The 13137-nt window shown below is 39.0% G+C and overlaps 1 protein-coding gene across 1 annotated transcript in view; it reads left to right on the top strand.

The window, feature by feature from the left end:
* LOC124613760 (odorant receptor 13a-like) overlaps positions 1 to 13137 on the top strand; it is a 64444-nt gene that overhangs the window by 28223 nt on the left and 23084 nt on the right. The window contains exons 4-5 of the mRNA XM_047142477.1: positions 6248 to 6504; positions 8967 to 9069. Of these exons, the coding sequence (XP_046998433.1) occupies positions 6248 to 6504; positions 8967 to 9069 (360 nt within the window). The remainder of the gene's footprint in view (positions 1 to 6247; positions 6505 to 8966; positions 9070 to 13137) is intronic.

The raw sequence follows: 13137 nt of genomic DNA, 5'->3' as shown, positions 1-13137 counted from the left end.
ACAATCAAATAGTTACGAACTCTGTCTTCGAGCAAGATGAGCACTGCCATTTTATAGTCTCAGTTCCACCTTTACGAAAAATTAAACCTGTATTTGACTTACCGAGTTTCATAGTTTCACCAGCATAATTTACATACTTTGATACATAAAAAACATTGAGATTCTGATTACGCCATTAGATGAGCGCTAAAATTTTAGTCAAAGTTGATATCCCACATTTAACTCTATCTGCAATAGTTCCTCCAGTACTTCAGTTTAACAATTGCAGAACTTCGTTGCAGTGCTTGAAAACGATTCAAATTGCTCGTTCCATCAAATATGAGATATTTCATAAACAGTTAATAAAACACATCATAAAAATTATAAATCTTAAGAACTAAAGGTTGAATGTAATGTGATAGTATGTAACCACCTCCACCAATGCGTACTGCTTTGCTGGATGTGTACTTGTGTCAGTTTTTATATTAATTTTCAATTAAAATCCATTTGAAATGTGTCTCACAGCTTAATTAATCATGCCACAAATCATGCGGACATATCAGTCGAAGGGCCTCTCCGAGAAATACTAGTTGAGCGCTCGATATTCTTTGTTCATTAAATAATAAAAAAGTTGTTTATCTTTTTCTGATTTATGGTTGCAAAACCTTCTCGGCGCTGTGTCGTTTTATATTCCTGAGAACAATTAATGGGGGTGTTCCCCTCTTTCCTATGAAGTATCGCTCTTCATTGTGCCAATTACGGTTTACACTGTTTGCGTGCAAACGCGAACAATATGTGAGAAGCTATCGTGCACGAACGGCGGAAATGACATCACATCCGTCTGTTTGAATTTTTGATCGGAGGTCGTGGCCCTTCCACCGGTCCGTGGTCATCCGCGAAATCTGGGTCGCCACAACTACGTACAATGTAACGTACCCAAAGAGATAATAGAAAGCAAAGTACTTGTAACTAATTCACGGCAAATGAGCTGTGCTTTTTGTCTATAAAACAGGTAATATTATCAGTGTTGAGGTCTCTGTGACTCTGATGGTGAAGCCGATTAACTTTTGTGGTATCTTGGGTGTGATCCTTTCTGTGAGTATTTAATGTTATTGTAATAATAATGGAGCTGATTTAAATGTATGTCGTGTTACTAATTTCAAGTTACCCTCCAGTTCAGTACAATAATTTTAGAACAAATGTAAATGTAGCTGTCTTTCATAAACGGTATCGATTCACTGTTGAACGCCATTTCGTTCCATTTTCATTTTCTTGGTACATCCGAAACAGAGCCTGCATAATTTTGTAAATGACGTCCGCAGTCGCGTGTGTGTTCCATTTCAAAACGAATCGACACCAGAAGGTGATTAACTAAAAGACTATTTCAAGCAAGTAAAGACTTTATTAAAATAATTAAAGGCATATACAAGCCATTGCACAACGCCTTATAGAAAAATCTGAGGGGAACATTATATTTTTATCCATTTATCTATTGCTGGTTAACTACCTCAACGGAACATTCAAGTCGAAAAGTGTAGGAACTACAGATTTTGTAGCATAAGAGCCACACAACAGGACGGAGCGCGTCCACCGCCCAGGGATGGCTGTTATTGCTGAAACAACTGGTTTTCCGTTATATCGGTAATTTTCCACGACAGTTTAACCTGACTGTTAAAACCACACGAACTAACCGGTTTCTGAAACAACCCAATCTCGGTTTTTTCCTATTATTTCCTGTAGCAAACGCAGAAATCGAACAAACACTGAAAAACTTTGACTCAGTTTCAAGATACATGGAACCAAACTACTAAATGAAATAGGATAATAAGTGGAAACTTAGTCCACCCATCGTTCTCATGTTTTCTCGAAAATTTCCAGTAATTCTCCTACTGATTCGAATTTTTTGAAACTCTGCTCAAAAATTATGCTGTAATCGGGGATCGTACCACTATTTGGGTATTATGAATAGTCAGCGATAAAGGGTGAAAACTGACGTTGAAAAACTTTATTTTTCGTGTTAATTTGTCTGTTTTCAAGGGTTATATGCTAATAAAGTCACAGGCACGAGATCAGCTACTTTCTATTTCCATTGTATACTAGGAATGAATTGTTAAGCTTTTAATTTATTATTGTTGGTATACTTTCCTTCCTTATTAGTTCACATAAATGGCTGACAAGTCTTTAATCTTTTAAAGAAAATGAAACATTTTACTTCATTGCTATGCCGCTTCGTAAAAGTATTTGCAGACCTGGCTTGGCGCCGTTCTACAATACAACGGATGTCCGGCGACGAAAGCGAGAAACTACCGTACAGACCATGTGGGGGCAAGTTTTGCACAGTGCACGTACACCGCGTACTTTTAATGACGACACATGGCCACATGGACGTTATTGTCTCAACAGTGCTGTACCAGTTCTTATTCCTTGCGTTAGTTGCTCGTTTCTGTCGGCATTGATATTAAAATAGCACTGGTCGCTTTTACCATGAACTAATAAGGCAATATTTCAAAACAGTTCAAATTTGTACAATAAAAATCACTCCTTTTTTAAACACTAAAATTTTTAGCACTAGCAAAAAATACGAAAGACCTTTTATAGCCGAGACCAAATAAGTATCTAAAATACCGGTTATTTAGAACTGCAATACCGGTATCGGTTTTAACCGGCCTGTTTTTCCCATCCCTACCGCTGTCTGCCACTTTGTCGCAAAGTGTGGGCGACTCAAACACCGCTCGCTACCCCACTGAAACCTCCCACTTGAATAATTGTCGTGTCACACGAATCAAGTAACACTTTCTAGTGACATATAATGCTCTTAAAGTCCCACGTAAGTTTTACACTGAAAAAGAGAAAACTGGATAAAAGCTGGTAACAGAATATTCTAGAGAACCGGCCACTTTAGCTGAGTTACGGAGGAATAAGGTTCCGAGACTTCATCTGGACACCGCTGACATGCTTCTACTATATTCTGCTAGGAAGCCACGAGGGCAGGACTGGAGGTGGAAATGACTTGATGTCTTCACTGCGCTGGTGCGGGCTGAACGCCTTCCGTCATCGTAATTAGATCACTTCCCCTGTGATACGACTGGCATATGTCATGGGGATGATTACACGTATGATCAAATTGTTCGAGTCCCCAATTACGTGTCTTACTTGCCTGGCTCTTGAAAAATCCAAATAACTGTCTAAGAAGACATTTCTACTACTGTTCTACATCTACTAGAAAATACTGTAGGTTATAAACGCCAAACGATGATGGACCCTCATTTCCTACCAACAGTTTACTCAAAGTTGTCTACTTTGGATGTGAACTCATTATTAATACGAAAACGTTTTCCGACATAACATTCATTCTCTACCCTCAAATGTAGAGTGGGCAGTTCGATTTCTGAGGCAGCGTGTTATTGATGAAGTGCCAGTGTAGTGGCAATGGAGAAGAGGAGCTTCAGCTGGGAATAGAAGGGGGAGGATGGAAATAAATTCCTGTTCTAACATTCCAACCCCTATAACTAACATAAAGCAATGTCAACGATGTGACATTACTTTTTATTTCGGACAAAAGCTGGAATTTTGCCCCCACAAGGAAGCAACGAAGGATGGAGCTGTTAGATTGTTAAATATATGTGGCTTTTAGATAAAGTTATGCTTATCTTGAGGTTGCAGGATGTATAGGTCATGAATGTGTCTCATCCAGGTTATACCAGTGTAAGCTAGTCATATCACAGTAAAAACCACGACAATACAGTCCAAAGAAGTACAGTGAAACCGCACCATACAGCAAATAATTTCGAAAAACAGTGCTTAGCTATCTTGGTCATGTGTCGTTTCATATTTAACAATTGTTACAGTTCTTAACATTATTACATATTTGATTACAATTAAATTTAACACTTTTCATTAACTTTACATTTTTTATTGCATTATGACTTACTTAGTTTTGTTTTTCTTTCTTTTTATGTAATGTCATAATCTGTAATAGAAATAGCACTTTTTCTATCTTAAATGGAATGTTTTACATTCGTACGAATTCACTAGTATTGGGGCACAATATTCGCCTGTATCCATACATCATGTTTTTAAACAATTTTCTGTATTCATACGTCTGGCTGGGAACTGTTTCCGATTTAATTACACGACAAGACGTCTAAGACAAAGATATAAAAGGTTAATATATATGTGTGAGTAAGTACTTTATTTAAGTTCAAAAGATTTTTTAAAAATTTTGTACAGTTTTTTTAGTTGTCTAGATGGCAAAAAATGTTCAACACTGAATTTTATACCTAGTTTCTGTTGTGCACGCAATCATCCTCAGATCGGACATAGTGTCAACGTACACAGCAAAGCTGGACCGCGAAGTCTCCATACCTTGGTACATTCTTAAACACTGAAGCGCCAAAGAAACTGGTATAGGCATGCGTATTCAAATCCAGAGATACGTAAACAAGCAGAATAAGGCGCTGCGATCAGCAACGGCTACATAATACAAGTATACGCCGCAGTTATTAGATCGGTTACTGCAGCTACAACGATAAGTTATCAAGATTTAAGTGAGTTTGAACATGGTGTTGTAGTCGGCGCTCGAGCGATGGGACACAGCAACTTCGAGGCAGCGATGAAGGGGTGCTTTCCTGTACGACCATTTCACGAGTGTCCCGTGAACATTAAGAATCCGGCAAAACAGCAAATGTCCGACATCGCTGCAGCCCGAAAATGACCCTGTAAGAACGGGACCAATGACGACTGAACAGAATTGTTCAACGTGAGAGGTGTGCAACCCTTCCGCAAAGCGCTGCAGATATCAATGCTGGGCCACCAACAAGTGTCAGCGAGCGAACCATTCAACGAAACATCATCGGTGTGGGCTTTCGATGCCCAAAGCAAACTCGTGTACTGCATGACACAAAGCTTTACGTCTCGCCTGGGCCCGTAAACAACGACACTAGACTGTTGATGACTGGAAACGTCTTACCTGGTCGGACGCGTTTCGTTTCAAATTGTATCGAGCAGATGGACGTGTCTGGGTATGGGGACAACCTCATGAATCTATGGCCCTGAATATCAGCAGGGGACTGTTCAAGCTGGTGGGGGCTCTGTAATGGTGTGTGGCGTGTGCAGTTAGAGTGATATTGGTTCCTTGATAGGTGTAGATACGATTTTGGCAGGTTACACGTACGTTAGCATCCTATCTGGTGACCTGCATGTTCATTCTGCATTCCGACGGACTTGGGCGACTCCTGAAGTACTATGCCGTACCCCCCTCCCTCCCCCCCGCGTCCAGAATTGCTACAGAGTGGCTCCGGGAACACCCTTCTGAGTTTAAACACTTCCTCTGGCCACCAAGCTCCCTGGACAAGAACATTATTGAGCATATCTAGGATACCTTGAAACGTGCTGTTCATTAGAGATCTGCATCCCCTCGTACTCTTACGGATTTATGGACAGCCGTTTAGGATTCATGCTGTCAGTTCCCTCCAGCACTACTCCAGATATTAGTCGAGTCCATGCCACGTCGTGTTGCGGCACTTCTGCGTGCTCGCGGGAACCCTTCGCGATATTAGGCAGATATACCTGTTTCTCTCGGTCTTCAGTGTATAACAGACAGTTTCAATGATGTGTTGGCTGTACCAGTGAAATGAACGAGAGTGGTACTAGACCATGCTCTTCGTTTTGCACATGAGTTTTGTAACGATGTAGTGTAAAAATGTTAAACTCAAGGGCCATTTTAATAAGCATGTTTTAGTAAGAGTCTTTTTATTTCGTTGTTACAGCCAGCACTTTATTTAGCTGTTTCGTATATGAGAAAATACCAAAATGTGCAGACGATGAGGTCTAGTCTTACTGTGTACGTTGAATACCATGTCTTTAACATGACTAATTTGAGGTTATTTATGTGAACACCCGAAACTAGTTTCCAGATTTAATATCGTGTATTTTTACGTGCTAGAAAACTTACAAAAATTTTGAATGAAATACTTAAGATCTCTTTCCTCCATTTTCCGATAATGTCAGGTATTACTACTTTGTTTATGTGTTTACTAATTTATTTATGCGTTTGTAGAAAAAAGTAGTGACTTAACAGTGCAGTGCCCCTATTATGCTACCAGTCGCAGACGGTGAAATCGATAACTGCTATGAGGCAAAAAACGCAACCAGTGTTACTCTAGCTCTGCGAAGACATTCATGAGACTCAAATTCTTGATTTCCAAACAGAATCCCTAAATCTTGCATGCTAGAAACAACTTGAGACTGTTGATCATTTTGTTTCCAGGTTGTGTTCATTGTCGTGTCCACGGGCCTGTTCTACGGCAACATTATCTCCATCACGGTACACAGCACGCTCTGCACTCTCATGATCTACGTGGCTGGCCACCTTCGCGTCCTCAACCTCATGGCCAGGAACTTGTGCAGCACCCAGCAGTACGATAAGACAACCGGCGATCACAAACAGTGCAACATGTGTGATGCAGAAGAGCGAATGAGGGAACATCTGAGGGAGTGTGTGCGCTACCACATCGACATTGAGAGGTACTTAGAAACGTGGTTTCGCGCTGTTGATTTCTCACCTATAGCATCTGACGCATAAACGTTACGAAACAAATTAGGGGCGTTATTTTAACATACCCATACATTTGTTGTGATCACGCTGACCGTGGGACAAGACTATCCTTCTAATCCGAAATGTGAGCTTTATGTTGTTCAGCTGCTCACGGTCACACTGGAGTGGGATGGGGCATCATCGTACTGAAATCATGTCTTCTCATGCAAAGCAGGAGGAGCTACTGCGAAAGTAGACCTCGAAAAAATACCAGGTATCGCAATGAACTGAATGCAATCTTACGGGGCATCAGACGAGATTTCGGACTGGCTTTAGGACTTCCTTGCTTGATCTTCGTACATCCATAGTTGAAACGGAGGACAGTGAGACGTCAGCTGGCATAAATTTTTGTTTAAAATGAAGAAATTCCTCCAGCTGTATTTAAGGTGTCGATTTTATTTTGGCAACTAGTTTCAACGTTGTAACAACGTCATCTTCAGGCCCATACACTTGTTGACGTCAACTGCGTGCGGCTGGTACTAGAAGTCAATGGTGAGATACGGATACTAACCAGCTTCCACACGGAGCACGTCCGTATCTCACCACTGACTTCTAGTATCAGCCGCACGTAGTTGACGTCAACAAGTGTATGGGCCTGAAGATTATGTTGTTACAACGTTGAAACTAGTTGTCAAATTAAATTCGACACCTTAAATACAGCTGGAGGAATTTCTTCATTTTTTATATAAATTCCTTGCTTGAAGCCAACTCGTTGTTCTTAACTGGATGAAATTAACAGAAGTAAAGGTAATTTCGAGAGTGTTATATGGCTGTTACTGTTAGACAGCGGATAATGTAGGAAGTTCCATGAAGCAGTTGACCAATGTCTATGGAGAGGCTGCAACGCCAGAAGACAATGGCTAAATGGAGGATGACCTGTAGATGATCGATGATCGGTACAGATTCTAGCAATTGATTCTCAACGTAAATAAATGTTTCTTATTGCGCATAAATAGTCGAAGAGCTACCTTCTAGTTCTATTGCGTTATTTACGGGAACTTGCTGGAAACTGAAACGATGGTGAAATACCTTGGAGTAACCGTCGTTGTGACCTAAAGTGGAATAACAATATAAAACTAATTACGTGACGAGTATATCCCAGGCCATGATTGATGGAAGAATGTTAAGGGGGTGTCACTCCAAGCAACAAGTGACTTCCTAATCATATGTTCAGCCGATTCTAGGATAACACTATTCAGCCTGGATCCTTAACTTGTTGGATTAATAGAAGAGACAAAGAAAATCTCAGGAAGAGTGACACGTTTGGTACGCGCGAGAGCGCTATGGACATGCTTAATGAATTACTGTAGCAGGTTTTGCAAGGCAGGTTTATTGTTGAAATTCCGGAGGCATATGTTCCAAGAAGAATCGAGCAACATTCTGTTTCTTCCCACATACGTGTAGCAAAACGATAACGGTGAAATCACGGAAATCGAGGTCATGCGGGGGTTTATCGTCTGTCGTTCTTCCCACGCACCATTCGCTAATAGAAGGGGGAAAGGACAGGAGGATGATTCGTGGTACCAGAAGTACTCTCTGTCACACACCTTATGGTGGCTAGCAGAATATAGATGTACTGCATTAAAATGGAATGAGAGCAAAGAAGGTCGCCTTAGTTAATGTAGTAGAGTTCCAGTTGACAAGTTCATAGAAAACCAACGCTTGTCATTTGGGACGAGTGTGGTCTATAGATTTCCATCACTCAAGACATGGCTAATGTGAGTTAAAAACACCAACGCCGTTGGAAGTGGCTTCTGCAGTGAACCATACAAACTATAAGAAGTTCGATACAACAGTAGTGTACCGGTTAATCCAAAGACGAAACTGAAATTTAGGTTCAAAAGTAACTGACATCTTGTTGAGCATATATTGGCTGTTGCAGGGTGTGACTGCTACTGGACTATCAAAACATTCAGGTGTCAACGCAGTTCTTTTGAATCTGTAATTTACGGCATATTGAAGCGTTCTTATTCACGACAATTTTCTAACACAATTCAGTATCATATCTTGAAATTATAGCGTGCAAACAATTTTTGCTCTAAAACTTTGGCCAGAACTACGACGTCTCGTAAGGTTATATCTATGGCGATAAATGACTTGCAATTTTAGACCACCTACTTCGTGACCATTAATCCTGATGTTAAGTTTCTCACTGTTCTCATTTATGCTACCTCTCATTCCTTGTGTCTTTCCTCTGTTTAGTCTCAATCTATATTGTGTACTCATTAGACTGTTCATTCCATTCAGCAGATCCTGCAATTCTTCTTCAATTGTACTGAAAATAGCAATGTCATCTGTTGATACGAAATGTTCGTTAGGTTGAGGCCATATGTACTTGTTGTGCACGTGTCATTGTTTGCCTCCTCACCAGCACAGTGCTACCTGTTTGCAGGATGGTTCAGCAGCTGAGTAAGCTGGTGGGTCCCATACTACTGGGAGAGCTACTCGTTGACATGATCACCGTCAGCGCCAGCGCCTTCGTCACCACAGCCCTTGTGAGTAACAGGTACCAACCATTGTCACTTAACAGTAGGAGACACAACGAGCACAGCACAGAGAGTAGAAACGCTTGCCTTGTTGGAATTGTCACACTGTCGGCGATCCTCAGCCAAGGTAGACTACACAGATACACCAGGAAATGGAAGAAAGTCTAAAACTCGTAATGTTGAAGTGAATCGCGAGATATAAATTGGTAAGATTTTTATATTTGTGCTTATCACGAAATCTTAAAGGAACGAAAACCAATCCAGAGTCGTTAAAAATGGGGAAGCAACAATTATGGCCATTAACAGTTAAAATTATTATAAAGGCCGATTACCGAAATTTTGAATAATCAGACTTATTAGATTTACTGCCTATAAATGAAGGTTACATTCAGCACAAAGTTTACACGAACGCATCTACATCTTTACCCTGCCGCTGGCAAAAGGGGAAGAAGGAAACAATTTCACGTCACTTTCTAGGTATATAAAGAAATTATAACCTTGTACAAGTACGATTAGTATTCTATAAGAGGTTTACAGAGGTTAATTTTTAAAATTTATGTGCTTTTAAAAAAACAGTTTTTTACTGTTCAGTTACTGTAACTGTTCGTAAACATCTTAATTGAAATGCTGTCAGAGTTACTGCACGAAAGTCCGTAAGCAGAAATACTGCTCTGCCGTTACACTAAAAGGTGTATTTACAATTCGGAAATGAAAAAAAAGAAATAAAAGCAAAATGAAAACCAGAAGAAACACATCTGAAACTTTTTTTTTGAAAATATTTAACCATTTCAAGTTCCCTTTTACTATACTTCAGTTCTCTTCGCCCGTTTATTCATCTGTAATGGTCAAATTTTCTTTGCAACATCTAATATGGTATACTGCGGCTTCAATGTTGCATTCGTTTTCGTTTATTCAATAATCTCGAATAAGTTGTGTAGCATGCACTCTTAAGGTAGTCTATTGAGACAGAAATCACAGGCATATAAAATCGTGTATGTAGTCTTCCTGTGTACGGTACAATGTGCACGTGTTTAGAAGATGTTTGGAGTAGTTTGTGATAGCAAAATTTATAACGACAGTGGGAATCGTATATTAGGAGCTAGGTTTTGATGCAGTAATTCTTTAGCTGGCAGAACGATAGACTGCGTCTTTTCCTTCTACATTTATAACAGCTTCTGACTCTATCATTCGTATTTTACTTTCAGTTTTTTTGTAGAAGTAATTGTTGGTTTCAAATATCATGCGTAATATAACTACAAGATATAAACAGATGTACTTCATGAAGATGTATAGCATATCCCACAGAATGAAAAAAAAATAACGAGGCATTATAATGGTTGTTCTGCGATTTGTATCTCCTCACACAAGTTGATCTATTCATTTCTATTGAATGCTGGTAGGATGAATATAAATAAATAATTGTGCCTTAGTTCTTCCTGCATTAAACAACACGTATTTACAATAGTATTTTACAATATATAATCGTTTGATACAGTCATAAGAAATGTTTTAGATTTTGACAAGGTTGTAAAGCCAGTTTCCCTACTTATGTTGTAATGTGCACGTATTTGTTATAGGTTTAGATACATTAATTTTTAACTAGTACGATGATAGAGTTGTTACAACACGTTATGTAGTGTAAATCAAGATACGACTGTCGTTCGTCTGGAAGGATATTTGTTGAGGAGCTTAAAAATTCTCATACTGCTTCTTTATTATACCTTCCAACAGATGGCAGTACTAAGTACTTCATCCAACTGACTCATTTCATTGTATAAAACAACATTTATCTTTCACTGCATGAGAAAACTTGATTTGCTAAAAATGGATTATATGCCTGATCTAGTTGTGGGTAAGTATAACTTCTCTGTGCACCTATTCATTAGAGAAGTAAATTTTCCCATATTCTCATATTAATATAGTCAAGGGTAAAGGGCTATTAGTATGCCTGATATAAAATCAGTGACTGTCTGCTGAAGCGCATCCTTCTAAAAGGACGTTAGCTCTATGCATATAAAAATCAGATACAATGTTTTCTGCCATTTCTATTTCGCTGTAAGATAAATGCACATGTACTTATACCACATTTTAGCAACAAAAGCATACTATACAGATGTAAGTTACTAAAATATATATAATACGATCTTAATCACATTTATCATCATTCAGGGTACATGAATTTTCATTGTTCGTTGTGTCGAAATTGAGAACAAAAATTTATATTCCTGTTGAGATTAGAGCCCACACAGAGGCATACCGACAATCCTTCTTTCCACGAACAATACGAGACTGGAATGGAAGGGAGAACCGATAGAGGTACTCAAGGTACCCTCTGCCACACACCGTCAGGTGGCTTGCGCAGTATGGATGTAGATGTAGAATACCCATATACGTTCCTATATGCAAACATTTGATTTACAAGCTACATTTTTTGAACAGGATTACTCTTATTTCATTATAAGAAAATAAAATGAAGTTATGACAAATAAAGAACTGTGAAAAGTAAAGGGAGGGAACTGGAAAGTAAATCCAGAGGGACACTTGACTTCAGCTTTGACTGTTCAACCAATATACTAGTCGCTTCATGGAATGACAACAGTATGGTGCCAGTGGCAAAAAAAAAAAAATATATATATATATATATATATATATATATATATATATATATATATATAAATTCAGGTGATCCATTAATGCGATATCTACGTCGGCAGAAAACCAAGAGTCTTTTCCCATTACAGCAAGCTTGTGGGTGGAATTGAAAGAGCTGAACAAAATATTACACTCTACAGAGCGTCTACCAGGGTCCCCCATTAATGCATATTTTGTCGATGTAGGCACAACACAAGGCAGCTACAGGAAGGGAGATGATAAAATGGAGCACATAGCATTTCATCGAAGAACCGTCACTTCAGTTCAGGAATCTCGAACTCCTCATTGTTAGAAAAAATCCACAACACTGTGTATTAAATGTACTGTAACCACTTCATGTTCCTTCTTTCATGCTGTTCCATACAAAATAGCAGAACAGCATTGATCTGACGCTTAAACAGTGACATTCTGTTAATGCATCTACATACTCCTGAAGTCCTTGAAAAGATAAGACATTATTAAAAAAATATGCAATAAAAATGTATATGTGTTTGCACACGCAAATTTTATTACAATGGATTAATTAAGGTTTCCATTAAAATGCAAACAAGAAATAATTCAGCCTTATTATGGTAAATAATTAATCTGAATCTTTCGTTGGACCCAGAGATAACACTTTTTTTACAAGTCGTTTATCCATAGAGAACATCTTTGAAATGATTTCTACAATTTTTGACATCGTTTTTGTGACAGAAGCACATATTTCACTTCAGCCTGACCCTGTGTTTGCCTCGATTAACTTAGTACCGTATGTGTGAGTCGCATGGTTTCCTGCATTGTATGATTGTTATGCAGTTGCTTTTAGCTTTGAAACAGATACAAAATGTCATAATCTGACACATGTCTGGCAATTGTCGTTTTCCATGCACGGATTATGTGACGAATGTTTTATGGACATTTGGTGATTGTTTTTGTATGTGATCACTGTGTCTAATTATGATCTTTTCTATTCGGTATAGGCACGTGAAGGTGATCAGTTGCCTACCGAAACTGGTTGTTTGTAACAGAAATACAGGTCTAGTGCAAATCGTGACACTTTGGAAACAAATTACCTGGCGAACAGTAGACCAAATGATAAATCCGGTTTGGTTAGCACTACAGTATCCCACAATTAGCGCCCAGATGCGTGGCTAATCAAAGGCATCTTAAGATGCAGCATCTGCGAAATTTAGTAGGTGTACTATATCAAAACAGACATTCTGTCCAAATGAAATATACTTTCATACCCAGAACCATCGCGGAACAGATACTAGAAACTGCAGCATAAACTTCTTCAAGATGCTCTTAAACAAGACAATCATCTTGCATTATGTGGGTGACCTAGATGTGCAAGATCATGATCTCTGGCGCAAGTTGTTTATACAGTCACGAAGCTATTCCACCTTCAACAGCACCAGGTAGTAGAGCGCAAACAATGTCGTCAAT

This window comes from Schistocerca americana, chromosome 4 (genome assembly GCF_021461395.2).
Source record: "Schistocerca americana isolate TAMUIC-IGC-003095 chromosome 4, iqSchAmer2.1, whole genome shotgun sequence".
Lineage (NCBI taxonomy): Eukaryota > Metazoa > Arthropoda > Insecta > Orthoptera > Acrididae > Schistocerca > Schistocerca americana.
The sequence above is the reverse complement of the archived record's forward strand: the minus strand, read 5'-3'. Positions and strand labels throughout refer to the sequence as shown.